At 38.5% G+C, this 20,808-nt stretch overlaps 1 protein-coding gene across 3 annotated transcripts in view; it reads right to left on the minus strand.

Moving 5' to 3' along the window:
* plekhg5b (pleckstrin homology domain containing, family G (with RhoGef domain) member 5b) overlaps window positions 1–20,808 on the minus strand; it is a 73,326-nt gene that overhangs the window by 13,980 nt on the left and 38,538 nt on the right. For all 3 annotated transcript variants that reach the window (XM_088330919.1, XM_088330920.1, XM_088330921.1), the window contains 7 exons: window positions 17,627–17,765; window positions 17,127–17,226; window positions 16,994–17,054; window positions 16,258–16,349; window positions 15,163–15,299; window positions 13,223–13,389; window positions 304–495 (listed from right to left, as the gene is read on the minus strand). In XM_088330919.1, the coding sequence (XP_088187045.1) occupies window positions 304–495; window positions 13,223–13,389; window positions 15,163–15,299; window positions 16,258–16,349; window positions 16,994–17,054; window positions 17,127–17,226; window positions 17,627–17,765 (888 nt within the window). The remainder of the gene's footprint in view (window positions 1–303; window positions 496–13,222; window positions 13,390–15,162; window positions 15,300–16,257; window positions 16,350–16,993; window positions 17,055–17,126; window positions 17,227–17,626; window positions 17,766–20,808) is intronic.

The following is a 20,808-nucleotide window of genomic DNA, read 5'->3' on the forward strand; positions in this document are numbered from 1 at the left end:
ACTTAGTGTAAATGATTTGGTTATCAATGTGAAGGACATGCAGTGCAGGACATTTCCTCTGACAGCTAGTTTCCAGAAGTGCTGGCAGGAAAATATCTGAGGCAACAAGATTTGGAAGGAAATGATCTCACCTCCCGCACCTCTGACCTCCTCCCACTGTAGCCTACTTACTTACATTTTGTCTAATGTTCCCTCAACAGTATGTCTGACCAGCAATCCACAAAAGCCAAACAATGAACTGTCCCATTGTCACTCCATCATAAGTGTTCTTGCCAAAAACAATCCATTAAAGGCTTGAAATACCTTGCCGAAGGAAGCTGCTGCGGCGTTTGAACTGAAAAAGCCACTGAAGCGGCTGGCGGCTCGGTTCTTCCAGCTGTCGGGACCGGAGCCGACACCGGGCAGCGAGCCGCCCATTTGCCCGATCGTATCCGGTGTGGGAATGTTCGTCTCGCCCAAAAACTCCGTCATGTTCTTCCTCCGCCTGGACTGACCCTTCAGAAAAGAAGAAATAACTTAAACCACAGCTTCCCGATAAATCTATGTATTCTATGTAAAAACTGTCTGCCTGTTTTATTTTATTGTGCTTTTAAAGACCAGCCCACCTGAACTTTCCAGCAAACAGTTACTTAGTGTAAAGAAAAATGATTACTGTATTTTCCGCACAATAAGGCGCACCGCCAAAAATGTGTCTATTGTGATAATTATTTCATATACAAGGCACTCCGGACTATAAGGCACATACAATCAAACCAAAGTAAGGGTTAAGGTCGCACCAGAGATAAATAAGTACCATATTTGGCATTGATTGATCAGTCAAAATATCAAGAATCAAACCTGGATCATGGGGGGAAGCGCGCTATGTCCCAGCGACTGGCCTACTAGGGATATAAACAATCTACAAAAAAGCATTGGGTTTTATGTCATCATCCCACTACTTATAGTCAAGGTACCAGGTTATTGATATCATTGGACCCGGCCATGAGAATATTGTCAGACATTAAACCTGTCTGTGGTACATACAAAGGTCGGGGGGCCACAGAAATGTAATTCGGTCGTCCTGGAACATATAAATGCATGGCCACACGTATTTAACGTTTGTCACTTACAATTCTCAGTTAGAGCTAAGGAAAAGCGAGACAAAATTTTATACCGATTTTAATACCTTTGTTTTACCATTTCTTTAACATTTGTATCTGGTACCATGACTAAAAATAGTGTAAAATGAGATTAAACCTATTGACTTTTTGTCATCTAGGTCCCTGGTAGCTTGGATACGGTGCTCTTACAGACACTATTTGATGGCTGTGTTTTGCTGCTGTTGGTGTCAGTGGATTTGTTCAGACCGAGGACAATCGACTTTGGCCTGGACGGATCTATTGACACTAACAAAGATGTTATATAATGAAATTGTGAATATGTTTGATTTTCGAGAAGGTTTGTTCAAACCTCACTTTGTGTTTGCTGTTAAAAACGTAATATTGGAATATAATATTGTGAATGTGCTTAATTGCTGTTGAGATTGTCATGATTGTTTTCTGTTTTTAGTGTCAATAAATTTGTTCAAACCCCCCAAAAAAAAAAAAAAAAAACGGGAACAATCGCAATGATCGCAGCATGGCTTTAGGACTAGGACCTTAGCTTGGCCTTTTGGCTGAGAGTAAGTGTCCCGGCTCCTAGGCTTTGTAGCGTATTATGAACTGACCGATAACGGATAATGGATAATGAATAACGAAGATAGATCAATAACCCTTAAAAACCCCAAAACCCCATACGGGAACAATCCAGTTTCCGAAATTAAGGTCAGTCATACCTATTGACTGATCAATAATTACGCAAATATGATATTACACTGGAATGCGTTTCAATATTTTTATATACCTTCTATGCCTATTATAGTCCTGAAAATACGATATGTACAATTACACCTGGTGGTCATACGGCAGCTGCGATGAGTGAAAATGAAAGAAGTATCATTATTGTCTCCCTCTCCAGGGACAGCAGATATGTTCCAGATAGGTGAATGGAAAGAGGGAAACACAATAAAGGGGGACACAAACAGGAACTTGTCAGGGGAATTTGACGTTAGAGATGACATCAGCATGGCCATTAAAGCAGTCAGACACAAACAGGAGAGGGAAGGACAGCTACTTCCTCGCGGGGAATGCTCGTTACATCACAGAAAGTTTTCTCAACTCCAAGACTGACCAGTGAGGACCCCCCACCCCCTCCATCCTCACTATTGTTACCCTGTCAGCATGCCCTGCTGTGCACCCTTCACTTTACAAGCACCAACAGAGCAAACAAAAAGGCGACCCCGCCGTATCTGAGGAAGCACTTGTTTTTTTTTTTTAAACGCAGCACTGTCAGTGATGAGGAATCAACAAGAGAATTCCCCGCCACCTCCAAAAGTAGTTCCTAAGACATCAACATTCCACAAGGTTGACAGCATCAATGGAAAACAATAACATTTTCAAAAGAATTCCTTTGCAGACACAAACATCAGTGACGTATGCTGATTGGGTGAAGCATTACAGAAAGAGTAGGGAGGGAACCAATAAGGTTGGCCCGAACCAGTATCCCTCGATTCTGCCGTTATACAAGAAATAATAGAAGAATATAAAATGTCAGAGTACTCAACAGTTTAATCAATGAAAGTGAAATAATTGCCTTGAGTGACGAATAACATTGGAACATCAAATTGACAAATCAACCAATTCTTTTCAAAAGTTAGGATTGAAAGTAATAAGTAATAATAACAATTGATTCATGCATTGTTTTTTAAATTTATTCCTAAGAGATTGGATTTCATTGCATTTACCCAATGGCAAAAACGAGAACCTACAGTAATCCAATGAGAAAGACAACATTAACTAAGCGGGGACAAAGGGTATAAAATGATTTTCTCACCAAGAGGATATCTAAGCCAAGAAAACACGGATCTCAACAAACAGCTTTTCAGCGACAATGAAAGAATGATCTTTTCAGCTAGAATAGTTTTAAAACTACCTCCACCTTGTTTGGAGGAAGGGTGAAACCATCCAGTACAACAGAACCACACATAATGATTTGTTTGAATACACAAAGTGCAGGCAACCTTAAAATATAATAAAACACTGACTAGAGAATTTATTGATGATGGAAACATTAGGCTAAAAAACATATTATAATGAAAGAGCAAAGAAATGTCATGCTCACATGATCCTGATAACAAATTGAGTCACAGGCTGTACTTTGAAATTGGCTGAACATTTGTTTAAAGAACAATGCTGTTCGCAACTGCAGCAGCGGTCAGGAACCTATGGCTCACAAGCCATATCTCCAGTATATCAAGGGCAGAGTTTAAACAACAGTTTACAATCAAGGTCTCACACCAACATACCCTCTTTTGGTTGTACATCGCAAAGGAATCCTTTATATGCAAGCTCATTCAACAATTTATGTTCACTGTTGAGATACTTTATGATGAAAACTCTCAGAAAAAAACAAAATAACCAAAAACACCAGCCAAATACACAGAGCAATTTGATTGGGAGAGTGGTAGAAGTGGATGGCTATGATTGGGTGAGCGATTGGGTGGGCGGAGTTCTGAGGACAGCACATTTCCTTCTCTCTCCCAAACGCCCACTGCGCGAAAGGGAAATACTGTACAGACGGAAACTTTGTTTGCAAAATTTTGTGACGTTTAAAATAAAACACTACTTGCACCTTGTTCTGAAATCATTATTTACGAAAAAGATGAAGGTCAAAATGAGCCTCAAAGATCTTAAGTAACTGCAGGAGGGAGAGTAGTGTAAAGTGGTATATTTGATGATATAGGACACAAGTTCTTTCAGTATTATAATTTAATCGATCATCTAACGTCATTCAGTGAAAATAAATGTGCTGAAGAATAAGCTTTAGTTTAGGGAGCGGGTTTGGCAGTTTTGTGAAATGTTGTCTTAAAAAATATTGTCCGTCTCTCTTAAAAAGTAAAATAAAATGAAGATAAAAATGTCTGAATATTTTGTTATCCCGACCCCTGGGATAGAGGAACAATTGCATTTATTCTTGTCATCCAACTCAAACACAATCAATTGATTCTTGTTGTGTTCAGGATCCACACTTACATTAAGATCCCTTTAAGAAATAAGATTACAGCAGGCTGTAATAAACTTAAAATAACATTTTACACTCACCGTTGAAGTCAGAGGCATGTCAAAACTAACAAAAACCATCCTGATGCCTTAAATTGACTCATGGATCACAGCAGACTCTGGAAGCAGTTTCCATTTATGTTCTCTTTTAAAATCTCGTCCTGCATCCGATAAACGTGTCCGCTTGGAGGGTTAAGGTCCAAGACCCGTTATGAGTGGCCGCAGGGTATAGCTATTTAGGGGAGAATTCTTTTCCTGAAAATGTAGACGGCCGGGCAGTGTTGCAGAGCTTCTGACTGCTTGCATATCATGCGGACACTGGCATGAAGTCATAGCAACCAGGAGAATCCTGCCTCATTGTGCTGGCCAGGAAAACGAGGGAGGACGGACAGCAGAAGGCTGCTGCCCTCTCACCTCGACCCAAAGAGAAGAGGGTGATTTGAATATTTATTTGGAGGCAGAGCTTCAAGGCAACAGCTTGTAGTATTTACAAACACTCAATAGTGACTTGAATTTCCGCTTTGGAAGCCAATTCTTTAGTACTCTTTCAATTCTTCAAGATTTTTGGGTAATGATTGGATAATTCCTGAATTCATGCAATAAAACTTAATCTAATGCGAAATGTTTTTTTCCAAAACTTTAGCATCAACACTCATCAAACTGTACCTGCTATTTTCACTGAGAACATGCGTTGAGAACAACAGTTGGCTTTCCGAGCCCACAGAGAACTACAAAGCCTCCATTCACAATATAAAAGCGGGGGACTTCCAGGTTAATGATATTAAACATTGCTCTCAGCCTTATCTTATCACGACCATTTGCGGCAGTAACCTTGGTCGAGAAATGGGAAAATCGTTACATGGGGGAGGACTATATGGTAATAGAATGAAGGGAGTATGGCTGGTAAAGCACTGATAACACTATTTCTTGATGAAGCAGTTTTGATTAACAACGGGAAAACACTGCAGACTTGTCAAAGCTTCAAAACAAACACTAGGCCCTGACCTGTAAAATATCACATGCACAAGGAAATTAAAGTGAAATCCCCTGCTGTCAACACAATGCCTGAAGGACACAAAATGTTTCCTAGTTATCTAGAAACAAAACTACATTTCAAAACCATGACTTAATCTGGCCTTAAAGACCTGAAAAATGTCTTATGTGGCCCAACAATTTGAACAGTGTTCAAATATAGGTTAATTGCAGCAACTCAACTTCTGGGTAGCGCCATTTACATAAGCTAAGCAGGACCAACATCAAACTAGTTTCTGTTCTAAAGCCTTTATAATCGGAGATATGAAGATGTGTTACTTTTTGCTTTTATGCTAGCTAGCCTATTTTGAATATTTTGGGGCAAGAGAATCAAATATGCAAGAACTCGGATTCAAACTGGTTCTAGTCATACTGTGGACGAAAACACAAAAACACCAATGATCTGTTGGATAGAGTACTAGTCTGTTTACTAACTACTGAAAGTGCCTACGGGGCCACTTCCCCCTTGCAAGTACCTTTTCCCCAAGCGCAGGAGTGTCAAATTCATTTTAGCTTGTAGAAAAACATTCTCATGGGGGCTGGACTAGTAAATGAATGGCATGATAAGTGTACGTTAGCCAGAGGAATGGGGGTCTTTTGAGAGGCTCACATTTCAATTAAAATTCAGGGATGAGAGATTCGATTATAAAACGATTATTGATGTTTTTAAAAATATATTTTCCATCACTAAGATTTAATCCTTTAGTGTTTTTCAACTGTGCATTGGTTAAAAAAGCAAAACAACAATCAACAATTTAACACGGCAGTAGCTCAGGAGGTAGAGCGATCGTTTTAGGATTAACGGATCCCAGTTCGAATCCCGGCTTGTCCGTGTTACATGCCGAAGTGTCCTTGGGTAAGACACTGAACCCCCAATACCCCCAATAAGAAGGTTAGCGCCTTACATGGCTGCACAGATCACGGCCGCTATTGGGAAATGTGAAGCACAATGTAAAGCGCTTTGGGAAGTCATTGACTTGAAAAGCGCTATATAAATGCAGATCATTTCATTTCATTAACACGAGGAATCAATGTTCTGTGGTTCATTAATATCAGCCATCAAAATGCAGCTACTTGGGGTGCTTTACGAGTGGCGCCTGCTATGGCGGCATCCAGTGGACATATTTAAACCTGCAAGTCATTTTTCTCTCGTGATTCTCTCAGTATTGCTTGCAGGCCCCAAAAAATAATGTGGCGGGCCTGATTAGGCCCCTGAGCCACGAGTTTTCCAAATGTGCTTCAGTGCAAAAACAAAAAACAAAAACATAATTTGGTCGTTGTTTTCACTACCATGGTAAAACAAAATGCATATAAAGCCGAGTGCAAATAGAATTTCAACATGAGGGATTCTAATCAGAATAACAAACAAAACTAGCTTCCGGTTGTTGATTTTTTTTTTTTACACAAATGCTGAAATAAACAGAATTTTTTTACTGTAGTGTAACCATTGGGAACAATGTTACCGTAATCGTACGACGTTTGACACTGTTTCCATTTAAAAAAAACAACAACAATATTTTAAATGACATTTTCATAGGTTTAAATGGACTCTTCTCACGCTAAATCTTAACAATAAAGCAAATTGATGATAATAATATTAATCCCGCGAGGTTCTCTTCTGTATGTGCATGTACGTAACTGAAATCTATAAGTCAGCAAGGCTTTCACCTGACATTCGGTTGCGTGGTTGACTTCCGCCGGCAACTCTGCAATCTCCAATTGGCGAAGGTCCCAACTGTGCCACGAAGACAGGCGGCTAAAGCGCATCATTTAATCACAGAAAACTCCCTGAGTTCTGAATACGTGCAGGAACTCAAAACTGAAACTGTATCTGAGTGCCTGCCTTAACGTGACCCGATCCTCCAGGTACGGAGTGCTATAGGCCGAAGGTCACGCACGCTGTCATCTCCACCTATGGGTGTCAGGAGATTTCTTTTGTTCAATGGCGCGCACACAAAACACTAACAAACACACCCATTTGTGCTGCTCCACCCACAACACACATTGGGTATATTATATTACCTAGAACGGTGAAAGTCATTTGAAAATGACCGAAATGTTTCACTTGAGTTCATTGATATTTAAAATATAAATATATTTTTAAAAGGAAACTTTTTCCCCATACCCCCAAAACACCCATTATGAAAGATGTCAATTTTCTTAACTAGGGGTGGGAAAAACTGGGATTTTTGGTATCGATCCACTCAAGTAAACTAAGGATAGTATCGATCGATACCTATACCATTACTTTTTGCTTGGAAAAGTAATGATCATGAAATTATTAAACCTTCCCCCCTTAAATTAGGTTGTAAATTTGATTAAAAACAGCACAGATTTTAGGTTCTGTATTTATTTAAAATAACTACAATAACAAATTTTGACGGTTAAAAAATAGATATAAATATTTCTATAACAGTTTCAGAAAAACAATAAAAAAAGTCAACAAATCCAAAAGCAGTAATCTACCAAATTACGAAAATCGTAAAACAAAGATACTAAGACGAATAAAATACAGTATTTTCCAGACTTGGTGGCGCAAAAAACCCTAAATAAGCATGTGCGCCAGATATACAGTAAATAAATCTGGAAATTGAGGAGTATAATGAAATGGTTCTACATAGGGTAACCATTTATGAATTAATTGATTCATTTTAGACGTGAAACAAGATCCCTTAATATTTATGTTCTATGAAATGCATTTTTTATCTTGTGTTTTTATTTCATCATAAAGAGTGGGGCAAATAAGTATTTTTTCAACCACCAATTGTGCCAGTTCTCCTACTTTAATAGATTAGAGAGGCCATTTTTTAAAAAAAGTCAAACAAATTAATGTCTATTTTTTTTTTTTTTTTAAATTGGAATACTCTTACTGTATTTTCCGCACTATAAGGCACACCCACAAAAAATATTCTTTTGTGATATATATTTTCATATATAGGGCGCACTAGAATAAAAGGCAGGCAGAATCAATACTATATTAAGAGCTTGGGTTGAATAATTAATAAATTAAAACTAAATTAATTTGTTCTATAGAACATAAATTAACATTATGATGTCTGATTTCACCACTAAAAATATTTCATTAATTCACAAATGGTCACAGTCTTGTCCTTATTCCGAAGAATCCCCTTTTTTGCCATCTAGACAGCTAATGAGCTACATCCCAAATAACCAGACTTTTTCCTCAGTTTCTGTTTATTTAAAGGATGGCCTACAACCATACCCTTATAACGTCACCGTAAAACTAAAAAAACTAAGTACAAAAAAAAGTCCCGTTAGCTTGCTAACTATCCAGATAGATTTTAAACTAAGACATACTAAACAATATTCAAACAAGGGTAAATAACTTTGTAAGAAACTTTACCATGAACAAAATTCTTCATTCAAATGATCAAAAAACATTTTATACTTACGGACAACAACAAAGCAACAACTAAAGAGAATTTGCTATGAGCGTTTGTTGAAGTTCAGCACTTCTCTTTTGATTCCGTTTAGCAAAGAACATTTAACATGCTAACCACAAGAGAGAACTAAAAGACCAGTTTATATGTTTCTCAAAGGCAGAACAGTTATCCATCCATCCATTATCTGCACCGCTTATCCTCAGTAGGGTCGCGGGGGTGCTGGAGCCCATTCCAGCCATCTCCGGGCAGTAGGCAGGGGACACCCTGAACTGGTTGCCAGCCAGTCGCAGGGCACAGAGGGACAGAGAACTCGCTCGCTCATTCACACCTAGGGACAATTTGGACAGGCCAATTGACCTGACGTGCATGTTTTTAGAATGTGGGCAGAAACCGGAGTGCCCCGAGGAATCCCAAGCAAGCACGGGGAGAACATGCAAACTCCGCACAGGAAGGTTGGTTGCTGGATTTGAACCCATGACCCCAGAACTGTGCCGCACACGCGCTAGCCACCACGCCGCCGTGCTGCAGTTACTGTAATACAATTTAATTTAATTGCAACTATGCATTTCCATTTTTTATGCACCGCATTTTCCGGTATATAAGGCGCACCTTCAAAAATCTGGCCAATTTGTTTTTTTTTTTTAGGTGCACCTTGTCGTACGAGAAGTTTGATGGATAATTGTCACTCAATTCAAAACTGTATTAAGTGTAGTGGAGAGAAGTGTAGTGAAGATAATCTAAATGGGAAGTGAGCAAAATCAAACACAGACAGGATTACACATGAGACTGCCTCTCAATCAGCCATTGACGACATGCGAAACCAGTCAGCACAAGACAACATGAAGCTCGCCTTTCTTTATGAGCCTTCAGACAGGCCAATTGCGCAGTTTGGGAAAGAGGAAGTCGATGAAGACAATAGCGTTACACTTAGTCACACAAAATAAGAAGAATACAATAAGGCTGCAGACAGAGTATCTGAATACTTGCTTTTTTGCCTGCCACACAGGCCAAGGTCTTATCAGACTTGTAAACTTTACATTGTCTTAACGGCTTTTGAAGAGCTTTTTAAAGTAGTACTTCGACAGTGCAGACAACATTAGGTGATCAAACTAAAAACACTAACAGTAAAACTACGATGGTGTTTTAATTGGAACCTGGTGGTTTTTCATTTTGCCTACATAGTCCCAGTGATAATCAGTATTTTATACAGTAAACCTGGTGGAGATTGACTGTGGATTGTTGTAAATTTCATCTAAAAAAAAAAAAAGGGACGCACAACCAGAAGAAAATACTTCATTTACAAAAGTGCCAAAAAATAGTTTATAGATACACAGCATCTATAAATATGTATCTGTAAAAACAGTGGTAACTTGGTATTCAAACGACTCTGTATTCAGTATTTGAACAAAAATTTGGTGGAATTTCAGCTTCAGAATTCCGACAGGGCCCAAACACACCCGACAACAGCTAAACGCGTGTCCGAGAGAGATGAGCGGCCATCTTGGCTACTCATTTTGAGAGGTCACAAGCCCGACAACAATTTTGAAAATATAGCGTGGTTACATGCGTTTTATATCTTCCCACATATCAAACAAACTTCTTTGGGAACTGAGAGGTGTTGTTTTTGTGTATTTGCGGATTGATTTTCGAATATTCAACCGTTTATCCTTCACGTCAACACTGACATCAGCTCCTACATACACATTTGAGCATCATCAGTCTCGATTTTGCCAACCAGTTTGATTAACATATATCCTGAATCCGAACAGCAAGCATCTTTATGACATTAAAATGGTTAAAAGTGCCTATACTGTACTGTTAGATTAACTCAATCAAAAGGATTCAGTACTATTTTGGTTTGGTGTTTCACTCAGAATTTCGTAAGTCTGTTATGTTATATGTGAAGTTTGAGTTTCATGAAACCTGAATGGTGGACAATTAGGAAGTTATCTCATTCTACATTTTGGAATAAATACACTCAGAAAATGAACCTCTGCCAAAGCAAACCTGAGGCCTTCCCTATGTAATCTTTCTCACGACCAGCAGGGGGGACTGGTTGCAAGGGAAGCTTGACCATCACTGTGAAAAGCTTGCAGTACTCATCCATAATAATAATAATAATTTCCTTTGTATTGTCATTCTTTGTAACAATGTACACAGAACGAAATGTCGATACACCTGACCCTACTAGAATTTTAAAAAAAATAACTCTCTAGGATGATTCAAAAGTACATTTCTATTTTCAAATATTTTTAATGTATTTAAATGTTCTTGTGTATCATTCACCGCAGAACGGGGGGCAGTGGTGTGCGGCACAGTTCTGAGGTCATGAGAGGGAACCTTCCTGTGTGGAGTTTGCATGTTCTCCCCATGCTTGCGTGAGTTTCCTCCGGGCACTCCGGTTTCCTCCCACATTCCAAAAACATGCATGTCAGGTTAGTTGGCCAGTCCAAATGGTCCCTAGGTGTGAATGAGCGAGTGAATTGTCTGTCTCTGTGTGCCCTGCGACTGGTTGGCAACCAGTTCAGGGTGTCCCCTGCCCACTGCCCGAAGATAGCTGGGATGGGCTCCAGCACCCCCGCGGCCCTACTGAGGATAAGCGGTGTAGATAATGGATGGATGGATATCCATGGACCAAACTTTGCTAGTTTTGTTCTCGAGTGGTTGAGAGCCCAATTTCCCAAAAGATGGATACGTTGTTGTTGTCCACAAATGGCCACTTAGATGTCTTGACTTACCACACCAAACCTTTTTCTTTTGAAGCGTACACGTGTGGATATGTTAAATTATGAACTCCATCCAGTTTAAAAGGACAGTGTCTTATATTTAGTGCCTTTTAGTGGTCCGAAAAACGTTCTTTCAGTAAAAAAATAAAAACATTCTTTTAATTATTAGGCAAAAAATACATTAAAGGTCATACAAATGTTAGTCTTTATAAAAAGAAAAAGATAGAGAAATTTGTATTTCTTTTACATAGTGAAGTGGAACCCATTCTTTCCAAGAGAGACTGCTATACAAGAGTGTTATTTGCATTACAGGACTGACCTAAATAGTGTATAGCGATTCGAGATTTAAAACCGAAGCTAATCAAAAGTGACATGTCGGAAAATGGAGGCGAGTTGTTCATCTTTAGGAAATCGAGCTCCTGGCCTGCATGACAAGGCTCATTAAGTCCCATCCAACTAAATGACTCGACTGTATAACTACTATGCAGCCAAGCACATCGGAGTGAAATCTGAAGTAGACTTATTGAGGCGCAAGGATTCACAAATCTTCACAGTTTAGCAGAGCAGACAAATGAAATACAAAATACTTCCACTGAACATAAAACTCTTTGGTCAAGATGTGATCACCAGCGGGAATGCAACGTAAAACAAAAACAAGGCAGCACAACAATATAATATATTCCTGCCGCGTGCAAAGACGTGACTCACAACCCCAGCCTGATTCATCAAGGTAACTTGGGTACAAAATTTGTAGTTAGGAACATTTCTCAAATTAAGCACAACAATCCAGAATCTTGGGTTTCTCCAAGAAATTACAACATTGCCAACTTTACTCAACTCCCTTTTCCCACAAATTTACTCATTTGTTAAATAGAAATGCAAGTTTATCTTGTCCACAATGTCCTTCTGTTTGATTAAATTTTCCTTGTCATGTAAATAATGTAGTTTGTTAGTATCAAACCACTTGTGTCTCTACTATTTTCCTACCAGACTTAAGAATCATTATCCATTATCTATGATCTATCTATTTGAAAGCTAAAAATGAAACATGTTTAGATATTGCTTCCTTCATGATAAATACTAGACACAATATAAGGCTACAGACGCTGCCCTACTTTCAAACGAGACATGGTGCGTAAGTTGAATTTGTTTGTAAGTTGCTTCAGTGCTATGTTTTGTATGTTTAAGGTTTACATAAGTATGTTTAAGACTTGGATAAGTAACCTGTTTTGTACTAAAAAAATTAACATTTCATAAAATAATATGCTCTATAAAGACAAATAAAGTTGAGTTTAACTTACTTTTGGAAAATGGGTTTCAGGAGGTCCTCCTTCATGGTAAAAAGTGGCCGGAAAAAAAAAACGCTCCGACAATTTTCTCAACCGCATCAACCTTTCTTGTTCCACTTTAATTTCAAAAGAAATGGCTCGCCTCTTCTTTACATGTTACACCAACCATATTGAATGGATGCATGAGAGATTAAACAATAAAAACGTAAAAATTCGCGCTACAGATAAAGTACACCTAGTATGTGTACACATGAACTGGGAAGTAGAAGCCGGATTTCTTCTTCTGGGTGGATGCTGGGTGACCTCACACAGCGCTACCACACACCGGTAGCGGCAGAAAGAAGCACTACAGTATTGTCCTGTACTCGAAAAGGTGCAAACAATACAATATCTAACTTACAGCAATGTCTGGATATTTTTCAACATCCCCAAAATTTTTTTCGAAACTACCATTTTACATAAGTCGAATGGTTGAAAGAAGGAGAGTGTATGTATTTTTAATAAATTTGGGTGGGAAACCGTGAACACTACCAGCTGGCCGAATCTGTAACCACCGAATAATATTTTGGATTAAATAAATATAATTTTAAGCAATTTTCTCACTGAGTACGTCTGTGTTTAGAATGACGACTCACCAGTGGATCGGCACCCTCGCGACGTCCCAGAGATCCGTGCTCCACCCTGTCAGTGGCTGTTGTGAGGATGTAGGAGGTCTGATTTCCAGCGGGCTTCATGTTGGGCAAGCTCAGAGACCTCATGTCCTTGACCCCCTGCTCCACTTTTAGCTCGTCGCCAGGCCGTGCTTCCGGACAAAGAAAGGCCCGTTAAAACTAACACCAGTTTAAAAAGTGGCCTACATGGACCAGACAACTTCCTCGGGTTTTTTTGTTACAAGCAAGCGAGATTTAGGACTTAATGATTCTGCTATAAATTCAGTTACTGATAAGATAATAATTGTATATTTCCATAAAAAAGGGAGTAAAAAAAACTATACCCAACAACTTATGTGAGCAACTCATACTGGTTTTTTGAGTCAAGTGCCTGGACTGGTCACCTGCCATTTATAGGACATATAGGCAAAGATCATAAACAAAAAAAAATAATCAAAATGAGATTAATGAAACATTTTGAGTATGCAGTTACACAACCTGCATGTTTTTAAATTTAATAGGTAACCAGAGTACACATGGTTATCTGTAACCACTGTAGGCATCCTTGGAACATTTAAAACTTTTTTGACATAATATTCGCCTCAAGCGCACTATAGATCAAGGTTTTTCAAATAGTGTGCCGGGGAACAGTAGTGTGCCGTGGGACTTTGTCTCGTGTGCCACAGTAAATTGGCCAATTTTGTCTTTGCAAAAACATTCCATTGGTCAGTATCTTTGCTTTCTTGCAGTGATCTGCCAAGTAACTGTAACATTTATCCATATCAGTAATTACCAGCAGATGATTGTTATTCATTAATTCTGTACACTAACTGTTCATGAGGTAGTGTGTGTGCGTGTATATCTCTTGACTACGAGAGTCGTAGGGGCACCGTTTACTGTTGTTTCCTGGGTAAGTACAGCCTGGTGGCGCCCATCCCTCTCCAGGCTAACAAATGTTTCCTCCCGGTCTCGAACCGGGGTCCTTTTGCGCATTACGTGTCGTCCAGGGAAAGATATTAAATCGCTGATTTTGTTTGATCAAGTTGTTTGCAGAGTTTAATAATATTTTGTTTATTTTGGAAAACAACTGAAAAATGTTAAAACGATTGAAGAAACATTGGCAGATATTCCTTTTAAGTATTATGTTGGTTTTCATTTTAAAAAATAAGACAAAAATATAATTAAACTAGAAAAACGGGTTAAGAATATAGTATAATTCGGAAACTACTACCTAATTAATAACCAAAATAATTAACGCCTTATACCTCCTGAGCAACCACAAACTATATAAAAAAAATTGTATTTGTGCTGTTAATTTTGCCAACACAGTGATTGAAGATTTAAAAAAAAAAAAGAAAAAAAAGTGTGTCTTGGCTCAGAAAGGGTTAAAAATCACTGCCATTGATAGTTAATTTTTGGTTGGTGAACACATTTTTATGCTTAACCCGAGTGCGTCTGCTTTGTGTTGCTTCTTCAGTGTTCATTGCACAACCTTGAAGACATTTATTCAATTTTTCTGCAGAACAGATGTAATAGAGAATAACGTGTTCCACCTTTCCTAGCTTTATTCATTTAAGGGGTCCACTCCTTTTCCTCTTTTAGTCTGGACAGCGGGTGTGAGAGGAAACTGGCCTATACAGATTACTCTCCTCACTGTAAAGGTCAGCTCAGATAAGAACACTAAAGTTAAATACACCACTTGGCTCTGAATCAAAAGGCTTCTAACTTTCTACTTGTATGAACAAAGCGGTATTGTTGATCCTGGTGCAATGAGCCATTTTTAGTTTACCAAGAACAATAAAATCTGTCTGACAGCAGATTTTGGATACACAAATACGTTCCGACAGCTTGGGCTCTGTAAAGGCATCGTAACTTCCAGCCTATTAATGAGTGCCAGCTAAACATGAAAACAGTGGTGCTTTTACCTTTGACTTTAAGGTAGTGACCTCCGAATCGATAGGCTTCGAAGTTAAGCGACAGCGGCGTGTTGGACTGATCCAGGAACAAGTCTACACGCGACAGCTCAATGCCATTCCTCTCAAACACTGGACCTAGAACCTCTCTGCCCCAGAAAACAAATAATATTATAAGTAATGCAAAAAACATACCAATTCTCAAAGCTGCTTTTGGGTGCATCATTTCAATAGATTCACCTGTTTTTCAAATACAGTATGTATTGTATGTATTAAAACATTTTCAAAGGGTCATTTGAGTAATGTATATGAATGAAGTGCTTGTGAGCAGTAGTGACATTTGATGAAGAGAACTATTCTAGGACTGCAACTCACCATTTTTTAAATAATCCCCGAATAGGTCGATTTTTTTTCAATTAAATGATCAATCGGATTAAAAAATACATTTTCCTCCTCTATTCAAATATGGAAGTTTTGGACAGATAGAAAAATAGTGCACGTAACAGAATATTCTATGATAAAAAAACAATAAAAAATCCAAGTGATTGTCAAATAGCCTAACAAACAAAAATACATACAAATGTATGTTATACACCTGCAAATATGTAAGTAATTTTTTATACTGATGTGTGCAAATATTGTATTGTTTCATTTTTATTATGTAATGATTCCAGGGAGGTGCTGTGCCTCATTAAACAAAACCTCTAAACTAGAGGTTGCTTGCGCGTTTACCAAAATTTCCTCTCTTTAAAGCCGTTTGCTTAACTCATTGCTTTGCAGGCAACTTTTTTAAAGTCTTATTGTATATTTAATATTTTTTTACAGCACTTTGAGTTGCGTTTTGGTCTTGGACACCCTAAGTCAGAAGCTCTAATACAAGTTTGCTGCAGGTCCAAGAGAAAATTCAGTGCACTCTCTTATTTGCATTGAATTAACTCAATGAGTGCTTCATGTATTGCACGACACATGAATCAATGATAACTTTTAATAATTTATTTGAAACAATTTGATTTATTCGTTGTTGCAAGCCCATTCTATTCAGACAAATCAACCTTAAATATATATATTTTGTTGTTGATAACTGAAATTTCAATAAATATCACTCACCTCAAAGTTTTCTTTTTCATAGCAGGCACTATTTCAGTGTTAATGTCCACATTTAGGTCGAACTTGAGACTGAAACACTCTTTACTGGGATCCTAGAAGGAAGGGTATACACACAGTTTACACAAAACCTCTTTTACTAGCACTACGCTCTTGCGCAAGCCCAAGTCATAGTAATGTTTGAATAATTTGAAAATCTGAATAATGGAAAATATTGTTTAAGCATTTTATAGTATCAGTATATGTGTCTTAAAGAGCTGCTATAACTTATCATCAACATGATCACTCTCTATTGTTACATTATTATTTCTTAACAGGAGTACTGAACACTTCTTTCTGGAGTTAGATTATCACCCCGAAGTGCCCTTTTCTTTTAAGAAAGATGTTTTTTTCTGTCGACTGAGCGCATGTTAGCCCCATTCACAAGGACAACTTGGTAGTATCAGAACAAAGTTACAACATAATGACATAACAGTAATTTAAGAAATGTCTATCAACCTTCACACTAATCAGTGACAAAGTAGTAATTTCAGCTTCAACATGGTTGGTAAGCCGTGCTCTACTCCACACGAGGCCTTTTCATCTCCACAGGGAATCTCCTGTGCACTGTAGCTTAAACCCTCAAAGCACATAGTGAGACATCTTTTAGCTGCATGCTATGCAAATGCGTGCTTCTATTTAGTCACTTTATTTTTGTGTACAAGAAGTATTCTGCGTCAAGGCAACTGAGTCAACTTACATCGGTGTGTCTTCTGCGTGGCTTCTTCTTCACCAGCTTCATACCCCCCGTTTTCTTCTCCCTGCAAATGAAACTTTGTTGAAGTTATATAATTACATTATTTAACCATACAGCAAGAGGAAAGTCTTCAAACCCGCGGTCACTGCTTCCCTCATCATCTTCTTCTAGGTCAGAGGGGCCACTGGTCCGTGGGGGACAGGATCGAGTGGAAACGTTACGAGCCAGGATGGAGGCTAAAAAGAACAGGGAAAATACTTGTTGACAATAACAATAATAATAACAATGAATAATATTTCTATCTTTGATGTGTGGCTCTTAATGCAATATCTTCAGTAATATCACAATTTATTTCTAAGAGGAGAAACTCCATCCAGGAAGTCATGCACAAACTAACCCATTCAAATAACACATTCCTTGGTGGTAATTAACTCTTAATTGTCATGATTTGAATCACCATTACAATGTCAAAACAGAAAACAAAAACAAAACAAAAAGTCACCAACAACAGTTGATGTAATGGCAACAAAGAAAATGTGCAACATATTGTGTCCTTCCCTAATCTCCAGTTTTGGGGAAGTTTTGTGTATTGATTAGTGATCCCTAATGTGAAACAATCCAAACGCTGTAAGCTACCTTGAGGTTGTAAGTCAAACCGGGGGTGTCGGTCAAAGTGCATGTTGTCCTTCTCCAAGTGGCAACGCGAGTCACATGACTCACACAGGTGAAGTGGGCTTTTGCTATTCAGGCCTTGGCAATCAGGGTGGTGGCAAACCTGCAAATATATAGAAACCAAACTGTCAGGTTGACAAAAGTATGGCTTTAATTTGAACTCTGTAAAAATCAGCTATACACGAAGCAATCTTACTACTAACAGTTTGACAAAACCTTGAAATTCAATTGAACACACAATCATTCCAAAGATTAAGACACGCCAACATTCTCTCCATCTGTCTTGGTATGTTAGATTTTCACCTCTGCGATCAGCTTTAACAGCTAAGCTAAGCAGGGACCAGCAATGTCCTGGAAGCTTTTCCACAGCCCAGACAACAGGCAGCAGAAGGCTGCAGGATTAAGTAGATCCGTCTCAAACCAGACAGATCCAACTCCGCACCAACAAACCCCCGTAAACTTTTATCTCAAAGGGTGGTGGGCTTCAAAACACCAGGAGGCATTTGCACGCCTGTGCCATCATCACGCAACTCTTTTAGATGCGGTTATGTTCGGGTAGATACAATGGAAGTCCTGCTAATGTACTTCCTGTCATTGTGCTTGGGTGGATTTAATGCATGCGAGTGCACTCAATAGTCTAGCTCTTACAACAATGTCATCACTGAAATTTAAAGGCTTTTCTGCATTGAGCTTGTCTTATGAGATGCCTTTTTTCGACTCTCTAGTGATACATTCACATGTGACCAAGGCATCAAAAAGGGTAAAATGCAATTATAATGTTAATGATGGTAGACTGGCCTGTCAAAAATCTCATATTTTGATTAATCAACAAATTATTTGGGATGTTTTTAAATATTATTTGAATTTGTACCTACCAGTGCTTAAAACCTATCAACAATCAAGTAGGAATACATTTTTATTTGTATTTAAAAAACTAAAACAAAAATGTATTTTAAAAATTTAAATAGAGGGCATGCAACTATATTTCAGGTATCCTAAAAAGTCTTCATGTATAAACCTGTTGAAATGTTGGCTCAAGAAAACTGCAAATTTAAAAAAGTCAGTAAATCGTCCGCATTTATTATTTGTGTTTTTCTTAACTGATCTTTGTAAACATATTTTCTGTATCACCTGTTGCTATTAGTGTATTTTTGCTGTTTATCTTGCATTGTATTTGAAAAATTGAAATCACAATCCCTAAACATTATAACTAACAATACTCTATGCTTCTATTACCAACAATTGACTTGATAAAGAAAAAAAATGTATATATGCATTTAGAAAAGACACACCCCATAATGATTTTATATCCTCAAGTGTGACTCCAGTAACTGACCGGTTCAACAGGAAGTAAGGATGTTCCACTTCCTATTAAAGAGGAAGTACTCTGTTGATGTCACAGGGAAATGGTTAAGTACTTCTGCAAACTACACCAATATTAGGGAGTGCAAGGACTCGATATCTAAGTTAGCCAAACGTCCAGTCCGTCATCTCACCAGGCTGCAACAACCTGGCCCCCCTTATTAACCAATAATCCCTTCCTCTTAATGTCTAGCCAGGTATAATCACATCTTTAATAGGACAGGAAGGGGTGGGTTCAAAGAAAAATAATAAGGAATCCCACCAAAATTATAAAGAAAACAAATGAAGGGGGAACAAAAAGAAGAACAAATTTCAGGAGCCTCTGAGAAGAGTTTCTGACCAAATATTGAGGCCAAATTAGTGCCTGTGCTTAGTCAAGACCATCTTGACGGTCCAACAGAGATTAAACAGAGCCGCTCGACACGCCACAAGAGAAAAGTCATGTCCTGCTGCCTTCCCTTTTTCATGCATACGACCCCTCCCTTACTCTTTTTTTTCCCAGCCCTTAAGATAGAACAGGTTAGATTAAAAAAAACTCTGTGATTGCGTTCACAACAACAACGGTCTCACAGAGCTGCACATTAATGAACCGTTTTCTCAAAAGATGGCTTTAATTATAATTAGTTGACTATTTCAAATAAAATCGAAGGTTTCTACCTGACGAATCAGTTTAAGCAAAAATGATGTTACCTTACTTTTGTTACCCTTCTTAAATTTGGGAAGGGAACAGAGGGCATAGAACAGGGGTAAGGAACCACCATTGTGTGGTGTCATGCTTTGAATGATTAGAAAAGTACGTCAAAACATGAGGTTGGTACTCTCTGGTCTTGCCAAAGTCTAGCATCAAGAGCCTGCAGCTGGTACAAAATGATGCAGCAAGACTTTTAACTAAGACAGTTTGATCACATTACCCGGATTTTAGCTAACCTGCATTGGCTCCCTGTCAGTTTAAGATGTGAATCTCAAGTTTTGATAGTATTTTTAAAAAAAATGCATGGACTTGCCCCCTGATATCTTTCAGAATTAATTTCCCCCTATGTTCCTTTGCTCTGAAAATGCTGTTCTACTAGTGATTGCAAGACCCAAGAAGAGCTCGGCAGGTTTGAGAGCGGTCTCCATTTGGGCCCCAGTGCTGTGAAATTCTCTGCCCTCTGAGATTTGATCTGCAACCTCAGTGGAACTGTTTAAATCTAGGCTTAAAACTCACTTATATTCTATTTCTTATGAATAACCGCTTTCATGTTGACAATGTCTGCGTACTGCAACATCTATTTCAGCCTGGTCATCCTGGAATTTAGGATTACCTCATGTGCGGACACTTCAAGGTTTCTTAATTTTTCTGATGCTGAGGTTTTGAGGTTTTCCTTGCCCTCATATAGGCTTTAGATCAGGAGCTGGTTTCATATTAGTTTGAAATAGTTTGTGGTATGTGCAGCCCGTTGAGACTTCTTGTGGTTAAGGGCTATACAAATGAACGTGACTTGATATTGCCATCTTAACTCGGAAAAAGTTTCTCTGCTACCTCTCTCTTTTTCCCTTTCTCTCCCCTTTATTTCCTTCCCAACCTCCCTCCTTCCATTTTTTCCCTCTTTCAATCTTCCTCTTCCCTGTCTGTCTTTCATTCAATCACTCCCACTCTCTCTCTCTTGCTCTCTTTCGATCACATAATCTAGCTCCCTATTTCTCACTCTCTCGCCAACTCTCTCTCGTTATATCTCTCTCTCTCGCTGACTCATTCTCTCTCTTTCTCTCTCTTCTTGATCATCCAAATGCTCTGTAGCAAA

The sequence above is a fragment of the Urocampus carinirostris genome, chromosome 3 (assembly GCF_059441175.1).
Source record: "Urocampus carinirostris isolate Australia breed hairy pipefish chromosome 3, RoL_Ucar_1.0, whole genome shotgun sequence".
Lineage (NCBI taxonomy): Eukaryota > Metazoa > Chordata > Actinopteri > Syngnathiformes > Syngnathidae > Urocampus > Urocampus carinirostris.